The sequence below is a fragment of the Tasmannia lanceolata genome, unplaced genomic scaffold (assembly GCF_043159265.1).
Source record: "Tasmannia lanceolata isolate RefF3 unplaced genomic scaffold, GAP_Taslan_0.1 ptg000012l, whole genome shotgun sequence".
NCBI lineage: Eukaryota > Viridiplantae > Streptophyta > Magnoliopsida > Canellales > Winteraceae > Tasmannia > Tasmannia lanceolata.
Genome location: NW_027518689.1, coordinates 39092410 through 39119736, shown reverse-complemented (window position 1 = coordinate 39119736; position 27327 = coordinate 39092410). Strand labels below are relative to the sequence as shown.

The 27327-nt window shown below is 37.2% G+C and overlaps 1 protein-coding gene across 6 annotated transcripts; it reads right to left on the bottom strand.

Moving 5' to 3' along the window:
* Positions 1–1764: 1764 nt before the first annotated feature.
* LOC143888163 (SPX domain-containing membrane protein At4g22990-like) lies at positions 1765–25481 on the bottom strand. Of its 6 annotated transcripts, XM_077392497.1 has the most exons (12): positions 24957–25480; positions 24694–24767; positions 21664–21737; positions 17020–17140; positions 11899–12210; positions 11369–11473; positions 10768–11222; positions 9578–9879; positions 8823–9007; positions 4620–4810; positions 2453–2586; positions 1765–2067 (listed from the first exon to the last, which is right to left on the bottom strand). In XM_077392497.1, exons 3-12 carry the CDS (start codon positions 21714–21716, stop codon positions 1829–1831), a joined length of 2097 nt encoding a protein of 698 aa, XP_077248612.1. In that variant the 5' UTR covers positions 21717–21737; positions 24694–24767; positions 24957–25480; the 3' UTR covers positions 1765–1828. The 6 variants fall into 6 exon arrangements, with proteins under 6 accessions (XP_077248612.1, XP_077248613.1, XP_077248614.1 ...); XM_077392498.1 differs by lacking the exon at positions 24694–24767 and having other exon boundaries at positions 24957–25481; XM_077392499.1 differs by lacking the exon at positions 21664–21737.
* Positions 25482–27327: the final 1846 nt, after the last annotated feature.

Genomic DNA, 27327 nt, shown 5'->3' with positions numbered 1-27327 from the left:
ATTTGCTTTCGCGAGCTTCTTGGGCATTGTAATAGCCTTTCACCCCTGTTCACTTAAGATTATGCCAACCGATTGTGAGTCTAAAACCAATTATTGGACTCAAAATTAAGGAATATCAGATATTTCGGCGAGTTATTTAATGGTTGAGAGCTCTGGGACCATTTCTTTAAGGATACAAGGAAATGTAGCTAACTCAACCACCTTTGCAAGCTTCAATAATAACTCAAGACATTAAGTGGGGCTACTTTACAAAAAGAACAAATTTATTTGTACACACGGGATTTGGTAGGCAATTTTGCAGAAATCCATTTTGCGGCTGACTTTTGCACTGGAGAACAGCCACCTCTGATGAATTGGATGAATAAGACAAAAAATGCTAAGAAGTGTGCCTATGTGGCCATTTCGCCACGCCTCTTTTTCAAGATAGGAGAGCTGAATGTCTTATTCATTTAATTCATATGAGGTGGAACTTCTCTCTTGGAAAACAGGGTTCTTAAAATTGCCTTACGCAAGTCCGGAACAATGACATGGATTATTTTAAATTATTAAATTATAAATTTCCTCCCTTTATTTTGCTTGTGACGATTTATATAAAAAGTCTCATGGAATATAAGGCGGCATGAGAACTATTTGTGCATCTCTTATAAAGGGAATTGCTAGCGTCCATCGCAGAGGGGTTTTCGCGGCTGGTCTGTCTCACATCAACCAGCCACCTCGTTAATGAAGACAAAGGAGCTTAGCAAATCCCTCATATAAAATAGCAAGTTGCCTTGGTTCATTGTACCTCGCACCACTTACTCATCCAAGAGGCATTTGCAAGGCCACTAGAAAGGTAAGTTTTTATAAGATACTCTCACTTGGCCTCCGTAGGTTTTAAATCTGAATTCTATATGATTACCATATAATAAAGTCTTCAATCAATGTCCAATTGCTTAACTAATAACTTATCATGTTATCAGCGTGTTATTCGACCGACCGCTCGATACCAAAGAATTGGCACTCTCGCTAACATGAATTAGAAGAGGAGAGTGGCTACTTCATAACAGGGCATTAAACCATTACAAAGGAATTAACACAATAATATGTTCTAAATACTCTTACAAAATCCTTTGAAAAATAGATATTCAAAAAGGGATATGCTAGGCAATTTGGTGGAGGTCCCACTTTTCATCAGATTTTGTCATATTCATTTAATTCATTTGAGGTGGGTGTTCTCTCATGCAAAAGTCAGCCGTGAAATGGCTTTCAGCAAAATTGCCTAGCAAATCCTTCTTGAAAAAAAAAATAAAAAAAAATTACTTATCATAATAAAATTGAAGAAGTTTGCTCCACCAGTATTCACAGTAGGCCATCGTACAATTGATCTAAACCGCTCATCTTGTTGTTGGTCACACCATGGGTGGCAGCAGTGCCAAAATCTATCATTTTCCGGTTTTATTCACCCCGCTTTTTCCCGGGCACCCCCTTGTAGCGTAAAAAGAGTTGTCATAAAAGGCTCCGTTTCTTTGGACGTAAAATTTGTTTTATGTTCATTTTTACATCATAAAATAAATTTTATGTCCATTTTTACATCGAAAGAAACGGAGCCAAACACACCAGAGGGGATGGCCCGAGGAAGAAAAGGGGCGAATATATCACTTCCCTAACTTCATAAAACATGGAGATAGAGTTGCTTCAGCAATTTCCAGCTCTACTAAGACTTACAAAAGAACTAGGCCTAAGCTTTAACTTTCACAGACCTAGCTTCTTCTAATATACATCATGTAGACAACAGACCAAATAGACAAACTTGAAGGTAGGGTACATTTACATACAAGAGAAGACTACATCAATAGAGAGAATTGTAGGTAAGGAAGGTAGCTGCAATGGAGAGTATGCAAATTAAGAGGGAGGGAAGAAGGGTGACATTCAAGAACTCGTCCTCACCTAAGTATCCAGCCAATGTTATTGTGCCATCTGCCACCACCCTTGCCAAGGTTCCGGCTTCGGTCGATAATAATCCACCGTTGTAAGTTCCACGTGCAAGCCTGGATGACATAACTCGAGATAGAAGCGAAAGGTTTACACCTGAATTGGTCAAGCAAATGAAAATTGATTTCAGTGAGGACATTAGGAAACATATGCCTAAGACTAATCAAAGATCATCACAGCTTCTCATGATACAACAGTGTTCATGTAAGACGTCTAAGAAAATGGACAACTTCCATGGACTACGATGAATTAGATAACTAGGGTGTTATGGATTAACCCTGGCTAATTGCAAATCCACTAGCTCTAGTTGAAAGGCTTGTTCTGATATGGTTTTTGTCTTCAGTTTCAATTCACTCTGTTGGGGGACATCATGGTACTGTAACCTGGATGCCTCTTACGATAGCTCAATTGAAGGAGATTAGGAAGTCTGATACAATATTATTCACTTGAATTTTATTCTGAAATAGGGATCATTGATTACCTTCGAGAACTTCGGCAGATACAAATGTGAGAAATGCTGAGAAGACATATTGTGGCACAGAATACGGGATTATGACGTGGAAGCTTAGGACTATACCAATGCAGACCAGGATTTCAGATGCCAGTAAAATTTGCCTGCAAATCAAATTCATCAGCAGAAAACACATCCAATCAGAATTTATGAGATGCACAAAGTTTATATGTATAAAAAATATATGCAGTACACATTATTAACTGAATTTATAACTTTTGCCCATCAACTTGAAGGTCCCGCAAAACTAAAAACGCCAAGTCCTCCATTAATATTTTGACACCGCCCATGAAAAGTAAATCTTTATTCACAAGAGACTGGGTGTTAAAACGGATTCATTTTACCACGTTGCAGTTACCAGGAAACATCTATGATTTGTTAGTGACTTTTGGGTTAGAGAAGTGGCAGAAATCTACTGGAGCTGCCAAATCTTTGCGACAACATGTCAGAATTCTTACCATAGTGACCGTAGGAACTCCAGCAAACTTGATGGTGCTACCTAGAGTTTTTTATGGACGTGTAGAAGCTTCATAATTAACCAGACTATATGGAGCATTTTTTTTTATTTTGTCAATGTATGTTTCCAGTTTCAGTTTTGCATCCAAAAGACACCAATTGTGAAGAGCAAAAGTGGAAAGGGAGCATGAGAATAAGTGGATAACCACCTCGGAAGACAGAAGGACAGTAATAGTTAACCATAATCGGGGTCACGAAAAAACCCACGAACAAAAGTACTTGGAATTTTGGAACTATCAAATAAATGACAGCAAAAAAATCTTGGCTTTTGTTATCCCCTCTTCTTCATGCGGCAGTGGTGCAGCTAGGCTTTCTCGGCTTTTCTTCGTGAATCAAAATTGCCTCTACTTTTCATTTCATAATTTGAGAAAGAAAATTCCTCTCCTACCTAGAAGGTAGACCTTTTTCTCTCTTTTAATCTTTGTTGGCAATCCTTTTCCAAAAAGAAGTATGATTTGTTCACAATTCTCTTTCAAAAGAATTACACTTAAGATTTAAAGACGTGACTGCAGGGACGTGTTTTCTCGTTGAGCCAAATCTTATTTAAAAGTAATTTCTTAGAAGTAGCAATACCTCTTCATAGATCATTAAATATATAGAAAAGTAACAATCAAATTGTCAAATTAAGTAGAAGGAAAGAATTTCAATTGTTCTATAGAGTCACTAAAGTCAAGTAAACTTCAATACATTGCATATATAATGTGTTCAGCATGATATGCTACAATAAGTACTTAGATCTATGCACAGCAAGTCGGAAAAGTACCAAACTTCGCCGAAACGTTTCGGAAATTTCCCCCATTTCGGTAAATTTTAGATGAAATTTCGAAAATTTCGGTGAAACATTTCGGTGAAGTACAAAATTTCACCCGAAATTTCGGTGAAATTTTTACAAGATTTCGTCGGAAATTTCGTACCGAAATCGAAACGTTTCGGTTTCGGTGATGACCGAAACGGATGACCGAAACCGAAATGACCGAAACCAAAACCGAGATTTAAAACCTTGCACACGCGCACACACACACACACACACACACACACACACACATACATATATATATATATATATATATATCTGTGTGTGTGTGGAGAGAGAGAGAGAGAGAGAGAGAGAGAGAGATCTCCACACTCACTCTTGGCTTCTATATGGTTTGATTTTTGGGATGAGATTTCTTCCGTGTACAGTTTTTACATAGGAAATATGATCCAAGTGCTGTATTTAAGTGGTTTTTTAGGGTTCTACTTCCTTTTTGGTGGTTCGTGTTTAAAGACCAACCCTTAAAGATTTAAAACATAAAAACCACTCTTAGTACTAAATTAATGAGTAAAATCCCTTCCATTGAAAACTTCATCCGGTCTTCAAGCATGTTGCTAATAGCCTCCAACAATACATAATATATTTACTGGAGGACTGTTAGCCCGATGCATGCAAGGAAAATTCCCAGGGTTCTGGTTGACGGCTAACATAAAATGTTGAAATGAAGCTCAATTAGAAAGTAAATCCTCCATTGCATATTTGAGCATGAAATAAATCAATACTGTCACTCTTCACATTAAATAAACTAGCATTATGAATTTCTTGAAAATAAATAAATCAGTATATGCCTTTTCTTGAAAACCGTACCTATCTTCAAACATGTTGCTAATGTAGCTTCCAACAATGATATTTACTGGAAGAACTGTAAAACCAAGGCATGCAAGGAAAATGGCCACTGTACTAGTTGACCAGCTAAAGTAGTATGTAGTAATGACACTCGATTCAGAAAGTAAAACCTCCATCGCATATTTGAGCATGAAATAAATCAATAACTGGACCTGAAAATAAATAATAAAAATCGAAGTGAGAGACCACTTATAACTTCAAGTACTTCAGCTACAGATAAGCAATATTAAGAGAGAGAAAATAGGAGAACTGAAAGATTTCCACGTCAAAATCTTCCAGAATGATGCCATAAGAGTATGCGGTGTCCAGTATATCACCCAAATTTGATATGTAAAACAAAGGAGATATGCTGCAATTCATTACAAGAACGTCACTAATACTCATATAAGAACTTCAAGATTGCACATAGATTAGGTACCACAAATGCACATGATAGAATTGTTTATTTTAAAGGATAAATATAGCTCCGGGAGCAATTGTAGCAATATGATTAAGCATCCGGTACGAGCATGGTTTCAAATTTCCACTGAAACTGACATGAGACAACCAAAGTGTTTCAATTTCCATCCCGACCGAAACGTTACTGAAATCGAAACACTTATCGAAATCAAAATTGTAACTTCATTAGTGGGATACTATATCAATGTGTTACATAATTATATTTATATGAATTGCACGTGAAATGAGGTGTATGTACTGTTTTTTTTTTTTTGAAATGGTGAGGTGTATGAAATATGTATACATATTTATATGAATTACATGTGAAATGTGTCATGTACTGAATTATTTGACATGCAAATCACATGTCAAAAGGTGTTTGATGTTATTTAACCATTATGGATGGTTGTATTGCTTATGTGATGGTTTCTAAGTATGTATTTGTGTTTATTCTAGCATTTCTAGAAGTTACATCTTAAAATTCAATCACTTGCATATGTTTCCATGTGTTTCCATGATTTTACAGGATTTCCACCAAAATTTCCAACCAAAACCGAAACATTTCTGTTTCGGTGGTGACCGAAAGAGGAAACAAAACTGAAATTTAAAACCTTGAGTATGAGCTCAAAGAGTTGATCACCATCATCGTGCTTGCTATATTTCTAATGTGCGTCCTCAACAGATACAATCACATCATATCCGATAACTGATTCCAAATATACATCCCAATGAAAGAAAACCGCAGGGCTCAAGATAGACATAATATCAGCTTCGAACATGATTATCCAAAACTTTATTGATAGAGCATGGTTTTAAATTTCGTGTTTCAACCAAAATATTTCGATTTCGGCTAAATATTTTGATTTCGGCTGCTACCGAAACAAAATCCAGTTGGATTCGAAAAAATACCCGATTTTGTCCGAGATTTCGAGATTTTGTTAATGTTTATGTTGAGATATGCAAAACATGCAACTTTTAAGATTAAAAAGAAAAAGAAAAAGAAGCAAAGTATCTCATTTCGACAGACAAAAATCAAATCCACTAGCAGAAAAGAGAAAAACAATGATATTCCATTACAATATTTCTAAAAAACAACAAAATAAAAAGAAAAATCGGTGGTTAAGAATCTTAACCTGGATTTCGGACATGATTTCGTACCGAAATATTTTGGTAATTTTACAAGATTTCGATCGAAATTTGTACCGAAATCGAAATGTTTCTTACATTTCAGTATTTCACATTTCGCTGATGACCGAAATTGAAATTTAAAACCTTGTGACAGAGTATTAGCTACAGTGGCAGAGAAGTGTTTCATAAAGTGAAAAAATGTAATTCACCCTTTAGTTGCAATGATGAATATAAGGCGCATAAACCAGGGATGGGCCAATGACAAGAATGCCTTAAATAAAATAAAAATAAAAAACCTGAATGAGAATACAATATATGAATATAATGCATGAATATAATACACAATGTGTCAACATCCTTTAAAGTAGTGAATGAAATATCAGCTATTCCCAACTTGATACAAGAAAGTCTGAACCAATCATGTCTTGCTCCTCTGATAATCATGTATAAGAGTTGAAAGTAAGAGAAGTGATAAGATGTTTGACTGACGTCCTTGGTGAACAAGCATATTGGCAATGAGCATGGTACTCTGATTATCACTATGCATCATCATAGGACATAGGCTTAGGAGCCATTTATTCAGTAAATCAAAATATATTCTAAAAAACAGTATCAATCACGGCATGATACTCAACTTAAAGCTACAAACAGGTAGGACAGAGTGTTTCTTGTTCACCCATGTTGTGATGTTTGATTTGATGTCTGTCCAAAGCTGGTGCTGCATCTTGCAGTCAGCTGGCAAACACTATAATTCACATCAACGGTAGAAATAATGTTTAATGAGCAGCGGGTGAGAGGAGAATGCCCTTACAGAGAGAATATTTATCCATGTGATTTTGTCAGACTGACGAAAATATTGGCACATTGTACAGATTATATAGGTAATATCAGGGTGAATGAGACTCCGACGAGTCTACCAACCAATGAACTGTGATATCTGGTGTATATTGATATCTACGATTTTAGCGTTGGAAAAATCAAAGTCAACATGTCATGGGACATTACACTTGGAAAAAAATAGGTAAACCCCACCTTTGAAACTCTAACATGAATGAATTATTTAATTCCAAGGAAATCTTTTTTGCTCTCGAGTATTTTATTTTTGGGCTTTTAAGCTTAAAGTGGATATTTACCAAATGTTTTCTCAAGACCTAGGAGAGAACCATCAGAAGGCCCATATGGGTCCTGAGTGAATCTCTTAGAGGTTACTCATTCAAAGAAACAAAGAAAATACAAGGTGAAAACATGACATATAAGGGACTGAAATTTGTGAAGGAACTGTGAACGTTCATTTTGGATGGGGTTTGTAATGCAATGAAGAAATTATGGTTTATTCTGGTAATGTATGAACTGAGAAGGCCAAGTGAAGACAAGGGAAAAGCTTATTCCTAGGGTTTGCATGGAAAGTACCTAAGATTTGACTGGTTCAATTTTGTGTGGGACTCTAAGTTGTATTTTTTGTTTCGTTTCGGCCGAAATGGATCGAAATTTCGGTTTCGGTCCAGAAACCGGAACGAAATCCGTCCGGAATTCGTTTCGGTCCGGATTTTTGTCTGTTTCGGTAGATTCGGCCGAAATTCCGAAACTAACTGAAATTTCGGCCGAAACGGGTGAAACACCTTGTTTCGTCCGAAAATGCCTGAGAAAGCGGAAAAGTTGAAAAAAAATACCGGGAGTGCAATTATAGCCGTTGCGAGTGTTTTTTTTACCATTCTACCCTCATTTTGTGACGGTTTTATAACCGTTGGAAGGGTATTGTCCATATTTTTGCATCCACAAGCCTTCACACCACTATATATACCCCTTTAACCATTGTTTTTCCACACTCTTTTCTTTCACCCTTCTCTTACAAACTTCATTTACACACTTTCCCACCAACTAAGATCTACTATAATCTTCTTCTAAGCTCTTCCAGCTTCTCTAATCTTCTTCTAACTTCACTTTTACTACCTTTTTTGGATTTTTTTTTCATATTTTTAACTATTTAAAAAAAAATTCCCTCCTGAAAGCGGAACGAAACACGGAACGAAAATTTTCGACCGAAAGTCCGAAACACCGAAGCGTTCCATTCCGGTCGCCAAAACGAAATAGCGAACGAAACGGATTTTACAACTTAGGTGGAACTGAATATTTCTTGCAGATGGAGTTGTTTACAAAGAAGTCGTGTCTGGAAGTGGGATTGACACGAGATGTTGGACCAAATAGTAATACTTTTACCAATATATTGTCCAACATTGGTTTCCTCTGTCCAATTATTAGCTACATGGGGACTTCATTAACACCAATCATAATTTTCTGCACTTTTAGTTTCCTACTTAAAATCCAAAGTGTAAATTCTTTCCAGTTAAATAGTATTAACCATAGTTAAAACCCATCGTGAGTGGATGCTCTTTATGACCAGCATGCAAGCATAATCCTAGACCCAATTCTACACATTCAGCAATTTCTCCTATAAGTCAATGAAAATTAAGGAGTTATGGGTGTTCTCGTAGACTATATATTTCTCATTTACTCAATTCTCATATTTCTAAAACATTCACATCATTATTTTATCTAAATTCAACATATAACCTATGTTGCTTTGCATAAAGGTCAAACCTTTACTGATGGCGTAAGTAATCTGTATGCTGATACAATTGAAGTAGCAGGCTTGTGTGATTCTTCTGGAGCTTCTTCACTCTCCTCGTATTCATGGTCTCCATCTTCATCTTGTTGCTTCTCTTCCGAACTTAAGAGCAATGGTTGGTTAAGGCCGTTTTCAAGTGCCTCATTTCCTACGGGCCCTGTCAACAAGAAGATACAATACACAATTAAAAATCAGGCATATAAACATATAGGGAAGTATATGAATTAGTAACCAGCTATGACGGGATTGAAAATGTAGATGAAAATAAATAAATCCTGTGGCAAATAAATAAATAATGATCTTATAACAGTAGTTACAAATATAGGATTAATTAAAACTTTAGATGGAAATGCTTTAAAGATTTCACAGTAAACAATCATAGACTAGTCCGTGCAAAAAAGCATGAAATGGGATGAGTAGTAGGCAAGAAAAGGTATAAGAAAATCAAATATTGGAGAGCAGAAGGATCACCTCTTAAATAGACTTGCTAAATTTCATCCAAGATAAGATTTAGCCATTGAGGATGCAAGTAAATCATTTGGAAAATAATTATTCAAAAAAATCTGCAGAAATCTTGAAGCTTGTGGACAAGTACGAACAAGTATCATAGATATAAATATTTGATGCACAATGAGGATGCAAGTGCAAACAAGATGAACTGTTTCATCCAAACATATAACTGCTTCCAAAAATTAATTAAGTAGTGGGGAAACCGAAATCGAGTTACCAGAATTAGCATTCTGCGGTAAATGGTTCTCTCCAGTGTCACGGACAGGTTCTTTAAATGAAATCCACAACCAAACTAAATAGATGAGCCATGCCACAGCCATAACCCAACCCGGTAAAGTTTCCTTGTTGAAAGTGAGTGCATAAATCTTAAAATTTGTTTGCAGTAAGCCAGCAAGGGCAGGACCACATGCCATCCCAAGAGCACTGGCACTAACAAAGGCTGCAGAAGCTCGCAGGCGTGTTTTAAGTGGTACACAATCACTAATGTAACGCCGATTAACAGCTCTTGCAGAACCAAACCTGAAATTGTCATCAATATATACAAGTCAGATATAAAATGGTATGTCTCATAGTTCTATAAATGAATAAACTCAAATGGGATCAAATAGCAACAATTTCATATCAAGAGTAATTGTACACCATGGAATCAAATACTGCATTGTAGATGATGGATGTGATAGAAAAAAAAAATCTTTACAACAATCAGCATAATGTGGTATATTTATGGCATGGTAAATTTGATAGATAATTCTTTACTCGTATGTGTAATGTTTTTCCTTGCTCAGAATCACTTTACTCTCTCTCTCTCTCTCTCTCTCTCTCTCTCTCTCTCTCTCTCTCTATATATATATATATATATATATATATATATAAGAGAGAGAGAGAGAGAGAACATTTCCTACACACTTGTGTAGGTAAGTTACCTACACACTACCTTAAAATACAGTGGGGGCCCACATTGTTTGGGTGGAGGTAAAATGGACGTGTATAAACCTTCACATATATATATATATGTGTGTGTGTGTGTGTGTGTGTGTGTGTGTGTGTGATTTATGACCAAAGGGTTATATGTGATTTATAACCACATATATATATATATATATATATATATATATATATATATATATATATATATATATATATAACCAAAGGGGTCCTAGGTTTTACTTTGAAACCTAGGCTCGTACAACTGACGTCAGCAACCATAGGCCACACCTTTGGGCTGACGAACCATAGACCCTAGACCAAATATATGTGATTTATGAGTGATATTTGGTGATTGTTTGAAGTTGTTTTGCCGAATTTCTGTTGAGGTTTCTCCAAAATTCGAGAAAAGAAAAGATGTATGAATACAGAAAAAGATAACTTGCCATTCAAAAAAATAAAATAAAGAAAAAGATAACGTACCCACAGAATAAACGGCCAATTAGAAGAACAGCTATTGAATCGAGATCATAAGCAAGTGCATACAATGTGTTGCCCAGGAAAAGAACAATACTGCTAAAAACTAGAGGTCTGAAGTATGATTTATTTGACCATGCACTGAAATACACTGAAGAAAACACCTGGGCGACTGCCATTGACCCAATTATCACACCACAAACTGTTGCTGCAGCTCCAAGGCTCAGTGAGTAGTCATCTGCTGTTGGGACAATAATATATGTGTTGACCATATATAGGAAAGTGTTCACCAAGTTCAAGATTAGCGACATTAAATGAAAGCTTTGGTCATCAATTTGATCTTCTGTCGGAGTTGGTAACTCGTCTTGTATAATAAATGCATGTTGACCTAAAAAGTGAAGGAAGTTTGTTGAGTGCGTTAACCTGTCCACAGCTGCTTTTATGGAATCAATAACAGGGTCCTGCAGTGAACAAAGAAAACATCATTCACGTAAACATGAAAGGAACTATCCACAAAGAAAAGATGGATCACTATTTTTATAATACAAGTAAATGTATAATAGGAGACCCATCTTTGAATAGGCGTACAGGCAAACTGGAATAAAACCTTCAAAGAAGCGGAGGGCTGATCATAAATCGATAAATAGCTTCCCTGATGGTCTTGAAGATCAGCAAGATTGCGAGATATTGCTCCCACAACAGCCCCGATTCCCTGCATATTCCATTATTAGTCAAGACAATGGCTTCATAATAATTCATGCACTACATGTGAGCATGGTTTTAACTTTCTCAACTGTAATCCGAAATTTCGGATTTCAGTCAAGACCAAAACCGAAATGACCGAAACTTTGTTGAATGCTGTTTTTTAATTTTATTTACAAGATTTCGGCCGGTACAAAAAAATGAAATTTCGTTTTTTATTATCAGATTTCAGTTTCGGGCAAGGCCGAAAATGGGACCGAAACCAATATTTAAATCCATGCATGTGAGAGAGACAACCTGTTCCACTCAGGCTGATTCTCACCCTATAATTCTTATATAATCAATGTACTGAATTATAGGGTAGCAGTCCTAATCAATTCCTATATCTTCTGTAAAACGGCATGGAAAATTTGAACTAAGAATTAGAGGTGTTACCACATGCTTGAACACTTGCTGCAGCTGCGAATAAGGATGATTTGAACGAGTGATCACGTAGTGATCCGTGAATCTATAGCCAAAGCGTTTGTCAAACTTTTTCAATATCTTTCGTAGACCAATAGCATTGATCTCAACAAAAAAGAGAAGCTTTAAAAGATCTTGTCCCACCGCTCTATATGCTTCCCGCAATTCAGATAACTGTGATATCTCTGGATGCTGTTGGAGAATCCCATGCTTCTCCCCTGGTTCCATTAGCCTGCTTGCGAGAAGCCCTTGTTGTTCCAACAAAAATAACACAATCTTTTCAATCTGTAAGGAACAAGTACAATAGACTGCCTCTTCATTTTCACAGTAAACCATAAAAGACTAAATAAGCATCAGCATTCCAACTATTGTATACTTCTTTTAAATAATTTTCCATCCAAAATCATCAATGTCCTGAGAAACTAAGCAGAACTGTCACTATGGACCAGCATGACTAATATAGCAAGGTAGCATTAAGGTCTTGTTGCAACAGGGACAGGACAATCTTTATAAGCTAGTCAAGAAAAAGCACAAAAGTAAGCATCTTAGTTTCTTCATTTTTATTTTTATTTTGAAAAATCTTAGTTAATTCATTTTGAGTAGTCAGTTTTCAGCTTCAGATTTGTTGAAGTTTATTTCCTTCATTTTATTTCTATTACTTATAATGTAAGGGTAGATTAGTCATTTAATGTCTTATTTTACTTATAACTGACTTAGTCTGTAATTGTCTCTACTACGCTCTACAGATAAAACATAGGGAAAAGTCACAAGGTTAAATTGAAATATTTCCCTCAATCTCACAACTATTCTTCTACCGAAAAAACTTAAGGGAAAAGTCACAAGGTTAAAATGAAATATTTACCTTAACCTCACCACTTTTCTTCTACCCCTCTGCTCTTCGTTTTTCTCCTCCTACCCTCTTCTCTTCCTCTTTTCTCGAGCTATATTTGTTATTTTTTCTCATCTTATATTCTAACATGACATTAGAGCATTGATCCCTCCGATAATTGAATTCTCTACAATTTGTATACACATATTTGGAAACCCTAGATCTTCATGTCCTGGTCAAACCATAGAATCTAGAGCCTTTCCTTCTTTGTGTGCAAAAATTCAAGTGGTTGTCTGGAACTCTGGATTTGTGCGTTCAAGACAGTCCACTCGCAGCAACAGTTGACACAAAGCAACGGTGCATGGCGGCAGTCCACAAGAAGACTTCTCTACGATAGACATGAAGTCGATGCACAGCAACAGCAAGTCTTACCACAATCCCCAAGGCTGCACGACAGTCCACCCAAAGGCTGCACCACCACCCACACAAAAGACTACAAAGTAGCCCACAATAAACTTCATAATGGCTACAAAATAGTCTGAAGTAACCCATAGAAAGCAGATCCATAGTCCACACGGGACAACATAGCAAGCCAATCCTCAAAAATAGGTTAGGGACAATCACAGGTTAGGAAAGATTAGAACACTAGCTACTCTGCGCGACGGCACAAATCAGGGAAGCACACTAGCTACTCTACATGAAGATAAAACAATCGCTACTTAGGGCAGAAAGATAACACCAATCTCAAGAAAGGCAGCTAAGTGCACATTGCAAAGTAATAATCCTGGCAATGCAAGTCATTACAAGGCACCACAGCAACACGAATGTGCAGCAGTCCACACGGATACACATCAGATCATAAAAGGATTTAACAACCTTCACACAAGGATAAAGCATCTGGTCCTATCGGGGTCTCAGACGCTAGTGAGGAGGTATGATCCACCTTTCAAGGGATAAAAAGCTTGGACAGAGGTTCATTGGATCGGGTGATTGTGGAGGGAGATTCCCTCAATGTCATCCATTGGCTTCGTGGTTCTTTTGTTCTCCCTTGGAAATTTGCTCAGTTCTTTGATGAGATTCGGGATATAGTGGGTGGTTCTTCGATTGCTTTTATTCATATTAGGAGATCGGCTAATTCAGTGGCGGATAGACTAGCGACAATGAGTGTTTTCAAGGAAGGCCTCGAGATGTTTGACCATCTTCCCCTTGATTTTTTTGCTTCTGTACCTTTCTTTGTGTCTTTTGTTGCCTTAAGAATATCTCTATACTTCTCTTGGATTGACCATCTCAGACTCTCCTTTTTTAATGAAATTTGCCACCATTCAAAAAAGAAACAAGGATAAAGCATCTACAAGGACGTGGCAATCCAGAAGAAAGTGCAGCAGTCCAAGCAAAGTACAACAGTCCAAGCGAAGAAAATCAACCCATGAAAAGAACATAGTATCCACGCTAAAGGACAACAGTCCAACCAAGTGTATAACAGTTCTTGCAAAGCACTATAGCCAACGATAGAGAACACAACAGTCCACGAAGAACACAGCAATTCGCACAACACACAACAGCGGACAGCCCATGAAAGGAAGCCAAAGTTCACATGAGACCATAACAGCCACAAGAAGACGACAATCTTCACATAGAGGGACTGCTGCTTCTCATGAAGGCACACTGGTCCACACTTGAGAACATAAATCCATATGAAGGGATAGCAGTCCACAAGAAAAGATTCTCCCTTCTCTTGCAAGCACATCAGACCACTCTCAGACACAACAATCCACAATTATGCACATAAAGAATCCACCACACTTCACACAGAGTAAAACTACAGTCCAGTCTTAAATGACACATCTTCATATCAAGTATATCCTCTTCATATTACATGTAAATGTGATTAGATTGACTGGAACACAACAAATACAGAACAACGCATTGGGTCTGTACACAAAAGAAAGAGAGAACAAACAATTTCATGAGTAAAGAAAGATATGAAATAGAAGAAGTAAGAAACTAGAGTTTTGAACAAATGCGATGGAAGGATTAGCTTAGAAATTCAAATATGGCTATGGCTGGGGCTGGGAATTCACACATGACTAGGATTAAAACTAAGGGTTACGAATAGGATTAGAGATAGGATCTCTAGTAGAATAAGAGTGAAGACTAGAATTAAGGTTTCAAGGATTAGGGATAGGATTTCAAATAGGTTTATGATTAGGTTTTGAATTGGGTTTTTGGGGATTTCAAATGGTTGATATGGAGGCAGTAGAATGATGGATCTAGGGTTTCAAAATTTTCATGGTTGGGGAAACATATTTTCAAATTTTGGATGCGAGGAATTAGGGTTGGGTGCTCAAATATGATTAAAATTAAATGACTAGGGTTACAAAATTCTAGTGGATAGGGATTAGGTTTTGAATTGAAGGTGATGAAAGTAGGGTTTCAAATTTGAGAACATACCTCTTACATTTCTTGGTCAAGATATAGGATGGCTCTGATACTATGCTAATGCTTAAAAACTAACAACACAATTCGTAATCGTACGGAATAGGAAGATGAGAAAATGAGGAATGAACGGGGAGAGAATTTTCATGGAGGTGTGGAAATTCTAACTCCAACCCAATGACCACTTGTATATATAGATGTAAAGCTCCTTAGTTACATAAAATGCCATTAAGGAGCCAATCAATGATGGGCCCCATCCTACTAATGTAAATAAACACGAGTCTAATTGACAATTTTTTTTTTGAATTGTAAGAGATTTCATTAAAAGAAAGCAAAGACCGAGGAGGTCTATACAATCAACAGGGAAACAATTAAAAGCATAGAAGGAATACAAATAGCATGCCCACCATGGTGCAAAGAAGAATAAAATAGTCAAGGAGAAGTCAAACAATTCTACACCCATCAAGACACCTTCTCTGGCTAACCTCTCGGCAACACCATTAGCTGACCACCTGACATGATGGAAGGATATATTCGACTCGCCCACCCTATCTTAAATCTCATCGAAAAATGTAGCAAATCTCCACGGACAAGAATGGGAGCCGTGAAGCCAGAGAGTCCCCATCTTATCACGTTAAGTGACAATTACACTAAAAAAATAAAAATAAATTGGCCTAAACTATCTTAAATCTTAATGTATACAAACTGCAATAACAACCTATGAAATAGTGAACCATAAACAGACCAAATGCGTGATAATGAACCCCCACTAACAAAACGCAGACCCATTAGGAACAAAGAATATGTGAGAAAAGTGCCAATCTAACTCTTAAGTAAATTGGATCTGTTGAATGGTATTACATTCATCAAATTTTATGTGATATCCAAAGAATTTGGAATTATTGAGACCCATGGCCGTGGATATTTGGTCTTTGGAGACCTTCCACTTGATCACTGCATTATCTGAGATTGTGACGGTTGCTTCTCATGTACCAACAGGACAGACTAGTCAGAAATTGATCACAACATGTCAGTGTGACTAATCTAGATATCATTATTTCAATAAGCATGGGTTTCACGTAGCCTACTATTGGAAAGTCAAAAAGAACTATGCTTCTATTCAGTCTACCCCATCCTCAAAAGAACCCAACCCCTCCTACTTTTAGATCACCATTGCTGGCAATGTGTCATTGTAAAGTTAGATTTGGGTCGTACGATGTGGTGTTTGTAGCAATATTATTTTAATTCTTAGATTTGCAGCGTACGATGTTGTGGTTGTAACCATAGTGTTTTAATTCTTTGATATTAGTTATTTTTAAGTGTATTTATTTAGGTTTGCTCACTCACACGAATGGTGTTAGGTCTGTAACACGTATTACTTTAGTTCTTGTTTTCAGTTTTTGTAAGGGCATTCCGTCACTACTTATTATTTTCTCTTCTTCTTTTTTTGAATGGCAAATTTTCTTAAGAGAAAAGAGAACGACCTATCTATTCATACCATAGTTAAGGTAATTAACGGGGATAACGTTTTAGACTCGACTTTCAATTCTACAACCCCCTCCAGAGCAATGCTATTTGAAATCATTATGCATGATTGACCTTCAATACAGGGTCCATCATCACATTCGTGCTTCATTTCTTGAATAACAAACATAATTCAACAGTAGTAGTAAAACAAAACCCAACAGAAGTAGCCCAAGTCATTCACACACCCAGAAAGGGTATTATATAAAAAATATGAATACGCATGAATTTTATAAGCTTCGTGTCTGTATATAGAGATGTATGTTTCATGAATCAATGGACTGGCACACATAATTTTACAGTACCTGATTATCTAGCATCCGCGAGAACTCTTTCAAGACATGGTGGCGGTCTTGTGCCCCAATCTGGATTTGCTGAGTATATTGCTTTACCTTCTTCTTCATTAACTTGTAGTTAATATAATATCTGGAATAAACATATTGTAAACATATTAACATTGATAATCCCTGAAATAAGAAACTGAACAAACTCCACAATTAGATAAGTGCTAGTGAATAGTTTAACTTCACAATTAGATAAGTGCCAGTGAATAGTTGAACTTCACAAATGAACACTTCATAAACAATAAAAAATATTGTGAAGAAGAAAAGTCAGTGAAATCAAAACCAACACAAATACCACTAGGGTCAGAAGAATAACTATAATCTACATTTGGGCACGGATGTCTAGAAAGGAGGTTTTGATTTGGTGAAGTTCCGAAGAGCAATTAGTTAACTACCACAAATCAAATTATTGGTAAAAGGAGATAATTTAGAGAACATTAGACAACAACCATTTTGGTCTAATTTTGATAACATCAAATTTGGAAGATGTAGTTTCTTGCTAAATTTTGTGGGGTAAAGAACAATTATGATGCATTGGCTTTAAAAATCATATGTTTATGGATCAATGGGAACGCCGAAGATACTTTCGTAATCTGGGATGTTCGGGAACTTGGCCCGCTTAAATAAGTGGCCCCACATTCAGATTCTAATAACTTATTTATTTCATTTACTCATTTTATATTTTAAGTTGTTTTTGTTTATGTTAGGTGGGTCCATTATTCACATCACTATTCACGTTATTATTCGCATCAATGTTCACATGTTGAGATGAGTAGTATTTATGTCAATTTGAAGAGGATTTATAATGAACTTTTGATATTGAAAATTAAAATTTTGCTTGGTGAGACACGATTTGCCATCCTTCTCACCAAATCGTGGTCTAGGATTTTGCAAACCCTGGGGCATTTCTCATTTTGATTATTACAAGGCACTCGAATTGAGGGTGTTATAGATCTAATCAGTTGCATTCGAGTCCCCCTCCAATTTGCTGGCATTGGGTTGGTATTAGAGCATAGTTCGATTGAGGTTTGTGTAGTTCATGATCATGTCTCCGAGAAGAAGAGGGCACCGAGCAGCTGTCGCACCAGTCGATCTTCCATATGACAACAAAGATAAGATGGACCACCTGAGGAGACAAGTTGAGATCTTGACCCAGCAATAGGGGTTCGAACCGTGTGTGCGTCGTGCATATTAGCTCGTCAGGGTGCTGTACCATCTTCACAGCATTCTGAATGGTCCAATCTTTAGTTAAAATAATGAACAATTTTTATCACGCTGGGCAAGTGAGATGAATTTCTTTTTACACATCCTGCAGTTTTTCTGTATTTATGTGCATAGATATGGGATTTTTCTACATGGATTAGTAAATTTCAAACGCATACTGTTTTGCACAAAAGAGATCAAATTATTCATTTGATCCATTTATGTATTGGTCCGTTACAGGATTTATTTTATATATTGTTCTTTTTTTTTCTTTTTGATGGGTAAGCTGGGGTTTAGCGGGGACCCTACCGATTTATTTGATAAAGAGAGAGATGATACAATAATAGCACAAAACCAACCCTAACTCGGACATGCGAGAGGGGGAGAACCAAGGCTCCGCACATATGAGCGACAAACACCAAGCCTAAGAGATCAAAATGCTCAATACTTGTGGATTACATAATCAGCTAATTTGGAAGGGATTTATTGGAAAAAGTACTTCGAAAATGTAGTGATGTCTTATATTGGTGGTAAATTTGAATTTACTTGTTTTTAAATGTTGTCATTTTCTCAAATGTTTCGCGTTTCCCCGTCGCTTCTCTTCACACTTCCCCGTTGCTTCCCTCCGCTCTTCCTCACCGCTTCCTTTTCATTTCCCCGTGGCTTCCCTTCACGCTTCACGCCTTCCCAAAAGCCTTCGCTTCACTCTTTCGCTTACCGCACTGGCAACTATGTACTAAACTATGAATCAAGAGTCGATGGGTAGCTCTTGATTTCAAATATCCACAACATAATTTAGATATGGAATCAAATTTAAGGAATAAATTACTACAACAAAAATTCACAACAACTTACCATTAGTAGAATAAAGATCCCAAAGATCAAACTTGCAGTAAAACAAATCAGATTAAGTTGATTATAGTCGTAGATCAAAACCTTCAAAATATCTGCAAAATTTACAACAGAATCTTCCAAGGTTTGGATTTTCTTCTCTAAGAAAATCCATGAACATTAAAATACAAGAAAAATATGCACATAACCTCCTTTCTCTTATTCCAAAATGGATGTCAAAAATTATTGACAACTGCAATCACAATTATATATAACCCCATTAGGGTCATCCACTTAGAGTTCTAATATGATTCGAACTTCTAATAAAAAGATTAATATATATATATATATATATATAATAGACTTGCTAAACTAACGACTCTTTTCAAAACACTAACAGTACCAATACTTAAATCTTCTAACTATTGGAACAAATATATCAACTTCAGTTCCAAACTCTAATCCTATGACTAGTGGCATGAATAGTGTAGTTAATAATGACATGCATAGTGTCGTGAATAGTGACATGAACACTTATGTGAATAGCATTGTAGGAGTGGTCCCTCTTTTATTCTAATTCACTTAAATGACTCTTTCTCAATTCGTGTGAAGGATGGGTCCCATCTGTTTCAAACTATCCTACCTTAAAGTGGGCCCCATCCGCATCCGAATTGGGCTCTTATTTTGAGTAATGAACAATGGTTTTCCACCCCTCTTTGACTCATGCTTTGGTTCCAATACTAGGTCAAAATCTTGGTAAAAGTTTGGGTTGCGGTCAGCTACATATTTTCAATTTGCATTAGCTCTGGTTTGTTTTCAAGGAAACATGTAATGGGTGTTCTCAATGGAAAGGTCTCCATGTGAGGGTTCTAACTCCCTCTGCATTGGATACAGAACTACATAGTCCTCTATTGATGCGGTTTTAACATCCCCAAGGAAAAGGCATTCATGAGATGTTGCATGGGAGCCTTAGTGAGTCTTAGGTCTAACTGATGAAATTTTGGAGTATCAAATCAATTTTGATGGTAACAAAGGGAAGCAGTCCCTGTCCATATACCTTTTGGACTGTCTTGCCAGTACATATGCAATGCAGGCTGAGTGAAACAAAAATCGACCTGAAAGGCTTTCCATTTATTTGTTTTCTCTTTACTATTTCATTCGAATGGAACTCTTTAATATAACCAAGGCGAATTATAAGTCAACAATAAGAGTAATCTTTTTCAGTCTTTCCTTTTTCATACAATAGAGAAGCACGCGCGGTGACTCGCCATAACGACTGAACAGGATGGCCAAACCAACCCCCCTCAATTTCGTGTGCGAAGAAATGTGGTGAGCTCAATGCCTCGTTCCATGGTGGGCTTCAGCTATCCGAGCAAGAGAGTGGACTTATGCCACAACCTTGCAAATGGTCCCTTTGATGCGGTGGTGTGAGCGACTAAGTCTTTGGGCTCGGCGGAGCGGAGCGTGGCTGGACCTGGCCTCGCCTTCAGATGGCTTTAGCTGCTATGCGGGACTTTGGTCAAGGCTGCATTTAGGGAGTCTCTTTAACGCCTATTAACGCCATTAGCGCGTATAAGGTCAAGATCCCGTATAAGATCCCGTATAAGGCGTTAATAAGATCCCGTATAAGAGCTATTATAAGTGCCCTATTAAGAGCTGGATCGTTAGCTACTGGCTTGTTAAAGGTTGTTTCGTGGTCTCCGATCAGGAAAGAGAGCTAGTACAGCACAGAGAAAGGGAGCTTGTAAGTCCAAAAACAAAGGCACCATTTCATTTTCGTAGAATATGCTATAAAATCTTTCAAAGTCAAAGTTCATTTTCAATCTCCAAAGCAGTAGTCCATGTTTTGCACTATATATTTGATGAAGGTTTACCCCAATTTGCAGAGTCTGCAAGATACATTTGGTGAATACGGTTTATGAATAGGTCTAATGCTTTTCTAAACATGTATGTTCAAGTAGCATTCAGGCATCTATAATCTGGATTTTCAGTTTACCCACCAATTTAACTTTAATGTAGTAAAGAATAATTTCTTTGGAAACTGCAAATTAGGCTTTCATGGGTTTTAATGGCACTTGATGTGTTTCTCCAGCATTTCATATTATTTCTTCCTGGGCATGAATTATAGATCCTGCATATTCACATCCATAACAGAGCTAAAGAGACATGGATAGTCTATACATAAACAATTATATGGTACTTTCTTATTGTATGGGTAATTGAGTCTGAATTCTGAGGCTGCAATTATACGATTACTACAAAGAAACATAAGAAATGTGCAGGGCAGAGAGAGAACCAAACAAAAAGAATATAAAACTTGTACCACTACTCAAACAAAATTAATTGGTCTGCTATAGGCTTCTTGTCAAAAAGTACATTCAGTAGGTTCCCAAAGTATTATTTGAAAAAAAAATGGGATAAATAACCCATAAGGATGTTTTCATTGACTGACATCCAAGATTATATCAATATCTGTTTTGCACTAAAACACAAGCTGCCGATGCCTTCACCAGATATGCCTAGTAAGCATTTGAATGGGCAAACTTCTGCAGACCCATATAAAAAACATACCCTTGCCATTCGGCAATTTGCCGTTCCTTCAACTTCTTCCCAAATGCAACCATTTTTCAATATAATCAATGGCACTGTAAAAGCGGGGAAAAGAATTGATGAGAATGGCGGGGTAAAAGATAGGGAAAGATATACAAATAGTATATACATAAATGAATGTCAAAAAATAAAACTTGCATATCTTCATTCAACGGTAATGATGCACAGAATGAAATAGCAAATGTTATAAAATAAACCTGGTGTTTCCTTTCCTTCAAACATGCCCATACGTAGGAAAATCAAAAAACTATTTCGAGAATCCATAACTCCAATTTTCATGTGAAATGTAAAAACATATCTATATCATTTAAATGAACTTAATGGATTCATAAAGTTCCAATGAAAATACTCTGCGTCAGAAATGGCATTTTCACACCACCATTGCTGCAACTCTCTTCCTATTAGGGATCCAGGGCACTTATATCCCTTTTAATGAACATTGTGATTCAATGGAAAAGTTAGAACAGAAAGATATAATCCGTCTCAATGCTTACGAAGAAGACTTTTAATGAGTTTGCCTTGTGTGTGTTGGTCATCAAAATGGCTGACAAGCCAGCACTAAGATCCAACATTGCCATGAATTCAAGATGCATACACCAAGGAAATGCCCGCCCTTCTCCCATGTAAGAAAATAGTGGCAATCGCATACAATATATAAAACCTCATAGTGATTCAGAACCTGTCAGAGTTTACTAAGCTTGGACCTAAACAAGCACCTGGAACATGTGTACCACATTACCACTAGAGTTGTAAAAATTTGGCTGAGCTTTTAAAATTTAGGGTTATGTCGATGATAAACACATTTATATTCTACCCCTACATTTTATTTTATTTTTTTGAAAGAACACACATAAAGGTGGACACATCATTGAATCGTTTGACTTGGATGAGTTATCACATCCATAGTTGTCAACCCGTGACTCGATTTCTTAATTTTATGACTCGTGACTGGACTTGACTCGTGACTGGTAAGAGTTTTTGACAAGAATAAAAATTTATTTGAAAAAAATATAATTATATATCGAAAGATGAAGCATGTAAAAAATATAACCCAATACCACATAGTACTAAACCAAAAATATAAATAACTATATGCTTGTAACTTGCATGCTCAAGAATAATTAAGTTCTAGTTGGTACTTAATAATGGGTGAAAACATTTTCTTGCTTTAGATTTGTATCCGCCCATGATTTATGGTATGCTTGGAAGGAAATTTGTGGTGGTTCAGGCCAGGAAACTAAGATTGTCCAAGACTAGGAGCCTCCCGCACATGGTTTTCTGAAGCTAAACGTTGACGGGTCTAGCATAGGGAACTCCGGTTTTGCCGGAATTGAAGCAGTCTTGAGGGATGAATTTGGAGCTATGAAATGGGCTTTTGTGAATCCCATTGGAGTCGCATACACTAATGAAGCTGAAGTGCATGCTATCTACCAAGGAATAAGGTATCTTGAGAACGAATATTTGAATAAGATAATGGTAGGAGACTCGCTCAATGGGATAAGTGGCTTAGTGGCTCTCATTCCTTCCCTTGGAGATTTGCCTCTTTCTTCGATGAGATCCAAGACAGGGTGAGGGATGCATCGATTTATTTCCATCATGTTAGGCGGTCAACTAATGGTGTGGCCGAAAATTTAGCTAGAGATAGTGTCTCTAGGGAGAGAATTGAGCTATTTGACTCCATTCCTCCTTGAACCTTGCAGTGGGGCTTGTTCTTGTCTTTCTTTTTCTGTCTCTTTATTTGTGCAGATCTCTTCGATCTTTTTTTTTTCTCATTTAATGCAATGCCTACCATTCAAAAAAATAATAATAATTAGGATCTAAGTTCCAACTTCCAAGTTTTCAACCATAAAAACAAGAAAGCCCAGGCCCAGCGACTCGACTTGACTCGTAAGAGTCTTAGTTTTTCGACTAGACTCGCAGCGACTCGTAAGAGTCACCAACACAGGCGAGTCGCCCATGCGACTCGACTCGAAAGCCCAACGACTCGACTCTACTCGAGAGTTGACTCGCACGACTCGTAAGAGTTTGACAACTATGATCACATCCAGGCTTAGGACAAGTATCAAGTCGAGTGAAAAGGGCGGCCCAGTGCACGAGGCTCATGCCATTGCGGGGTCTAGGGAAGGCTAGTTGTACGCAGCCTTACCCCTGCTTTGCAGAGAGGCTGTTTCCGTAACTCAAACCCGTGACCACCATGTCACAATGGAGCAACCTTACCATTGCGCCAAGGCTTTCCCTCGTGAGCTTCTACTAGTGAACTTCGCATAAATCATACTATCAATTATTAGATGCCAGCTAGGAAGACACTTAACTTCTGATGATAGGAAATGCATGTCAAGAATCATAACAAAAAGCTAGCTGGCCTCTTCATTTAAACCATCAAAAATACCAACCCACCATCACATGCAATCTCAGCTACAATCCAACTTATATTTCGCTCAATAAATTTAACAAAAGGTTTTCTGGACAGTGTGACAACTGATAAGTTAGAGTGAAACATGGGGAATTGAAAAGGAAATGAAAAAGAGAGGTTGGAAGAGGTGGGGAAAGAAGAGTGGCAGAGCAACTGCGGATCATGAAGTCTCTATGTCAAAAGGATCACTAGGACACAAAAATTCATCTTGCAAAAAAAAAGGTCAACCGTTTCCAATATTTCCTAAACAACTTCCTTCTTCAACTCCAAGCACTGATCCTTAAATTCAACAGTTGGAGATGAAATCTCTATGTCAAAAGGCATGCACTACAATTGCTTGAATGATGAGTTTGGCATTCTAAGTTCTCCAAATAGAGTGAATGGATTCACTCTTCCAAAATTCCAACTCCATCTTGCCCAAACAATGCCTTCAAGAAAGACAATCAAATGTATGTTTCCAAAATCTAGCATATAGAATCAGATCATATTCATCACCTAAAATCTATCGAAATGAAAGATACCGCAAACATAGTGATCTAAAACATAAATTCAGAGACTCTACTTAATTTAAAACCCACCGTCCTGCTTTGCTGTGTATTCTTAAGCAATCAAGATGATCATCAACAAACGCCGAAACACAGCCGAGCTCCAACTAAAAAAAATAAACAAATTTAGCATAACAGCCAATTCAAAGACATCTCAACGAGTTCCAAAAACACAAATACAGAGTCCCTAACTCCATGACAAGAAATTTCTGAGCCATTTCAAACAGAATTGAGCAAATGACGCCAAATCATAAAACCAGTCCAAAACAGAGAAAAAACTAGATTTCTTTCCAAACCTCTATAAATCGCCACAATCCTTCATAAAGAAATCCACGGAAACTGTAATACTCTCTGTTACAGAAAGATCGGATCTCCAGGCCAAACAATGACGCTGGATTTCATAAATCTTGAAATACAAAGCAATGAAACTTCGAATCAGAAACTTCTTTCAGTTGGCTCTCGAAAGCTTTTAGGTTTCAAAGGAAACATCTACGGGCGGGAAAGATGATTAGCCGAAACGATACGAAGTCCGATTTCTGGAATTTCGGAGACAAACCCTACCTACTGTGATTTATAGAGAGAGCGGTTTCCGAGCAGAAGGTAGAAGCCAAACAAAGCACACGTGCTCATGTTCAATGTGGTTATTAGAGAAGGGAATGATAACTTAATAATAAGGATTCGGAGATATACTTTTGAATTTTTTTTAAAGAATGATTCGGAGATATACTATTTATATTCCCGGTGGGACGAGCCTTTGGCCAAAAATATTCGGAATGCATACTTTTACATGCATTCTGCCACAAATACACTTGGTAGATATCGTTCGGTGTTTTTAACAGAGAGCTATTAGAAAAACACTCTCGTGTCAGGGGATTTCTGACATTCCAAAACACTCCAAGTATTAATCTATGGCTATTTATAATCTGAGATTAGCACTGCCATGTTTTAATAAGTTCACAAACTGAGATCTTCTTTTGTAATTAACGTTGACAGATGTTTAAACAGTAAAAAAAAAAGGAAAAGTTTGTGCAATTATTAAAGGGAAATGATTTCAGCACAACTATATTTTGATGCATGGCTCATGTATCTTGTCTTCTAGTATTTAATTGTCTCTTAGGTGCTCTTTAAATGCTAAAAGACAACATACATGAGCGCATGTTATAAAAACATGTTTGTGCTGAAATCATTTCCCTTATAGATTATAGTAGTAACCTAATCTACTTATTTTTTAATATCTATCCATCTATTTTCATCCCTTTTTCTCCCTTGGGCCACACCTTGTAGTGTAAAAGGGTTGTCATACAATTCAACTCAACTAAGCCTTTGTCCCAAACTAGTTGATCTCCCCGGTTCAAATTGACTAAGTCTAATCTTGACGCTAGTTAGGTTCGTCTACATGGATCATTTTCTTCCATTCTATCCTATACAAGGTCATGTTTTTTTATGTTCCTAGCCCTCAAGTCTTTCCTCACTATTTCTACCCAAGTTACTTTCGGTTTCCATCAACTTGGCATGAGTCACTTCTTCTCACTAGAACATTCAAAGGCCTACGTTGGATATGCTCAAACCATCTTAAGCGATGCTCACTCATCTTCTCCTCAATTGGAGTCATCCCCACTTTATTGATAAAAGGCCCAAGAATGCTGGTGAGGGTAAAGAGGGAATTGATATATCCGCTCCTCTTTTTACTTGGGGACTGGGCTGATGTAATTCACATGGGAAGGATTCAACGGGCTGATTGCCATGTACACTAGAGTTGGCCGTCCCATGTAAAGAAAATGGGCGAATTTAGCATTTCCCCGGTAAAAAACATCCTTTGTAGTTATTTGATGAAGTGACAATAATGGGCCTTTAAGGTACATATGGTGGTCGGTGGTCCGCACTTCCATTATTGCAATCAAAGGGTGAAATTACAAAACAAAGGTAGGTCCCACAGCTTGGACAAAAGGTAGATGTCGACAGAGATTTAATTTGGTGGGCCAAGAGATCATGTAACCTGAAATTTTATTCATGGAGCCTCCTAGTCCTCATCATGAAACCTTGGATTCGAACCTAACAATTGAAATGAAAGTCAGTATTCTATAATTCTAAAAAGGAAAGGTGAGGTTTTCTACACCCACTACGTTGTGTCAACTTTTATATGTGGTATCTTTGTTCTTTTACACGGGACACGAGATAAGGATGTTCTCTATTTTTTTTTCTGGGAACTGATATTTTCACTACGCCTGCAGTGAGTATGCGTCCCCCCCCCCCCCCCCCCCCCCCCCGCCCCCGCAACCCATTATAGCAACCTGAACGCTTTTTGAAGTCAAATCACGTCAACAGTGGGGCGCATCCCCGCTGCAGGGGGGAGGGGGTGAAAACATCATTTCCCATTTCATATTTTTACGCATGGGATTTCATATTTCTACAGAACTACCAAGCAACACTCAATATATAAAAGGAAAATGGGCTGTGTCCATGATAGGGCCTCATATTTTTTAAAACCTTATACATTATCAAAAAAATATATTTAAAACCTTATACATTATCAAAAATATATATTTAAAACCTTATAAATATTGTTGGGGCCCGGGTAGAACTCATTCTCAAGAACTAGCCGTTAAAGGGAGGGTACCCGAATCCTTTTAAACACATCCATATCCACTCACTTATCGATGTGGGACT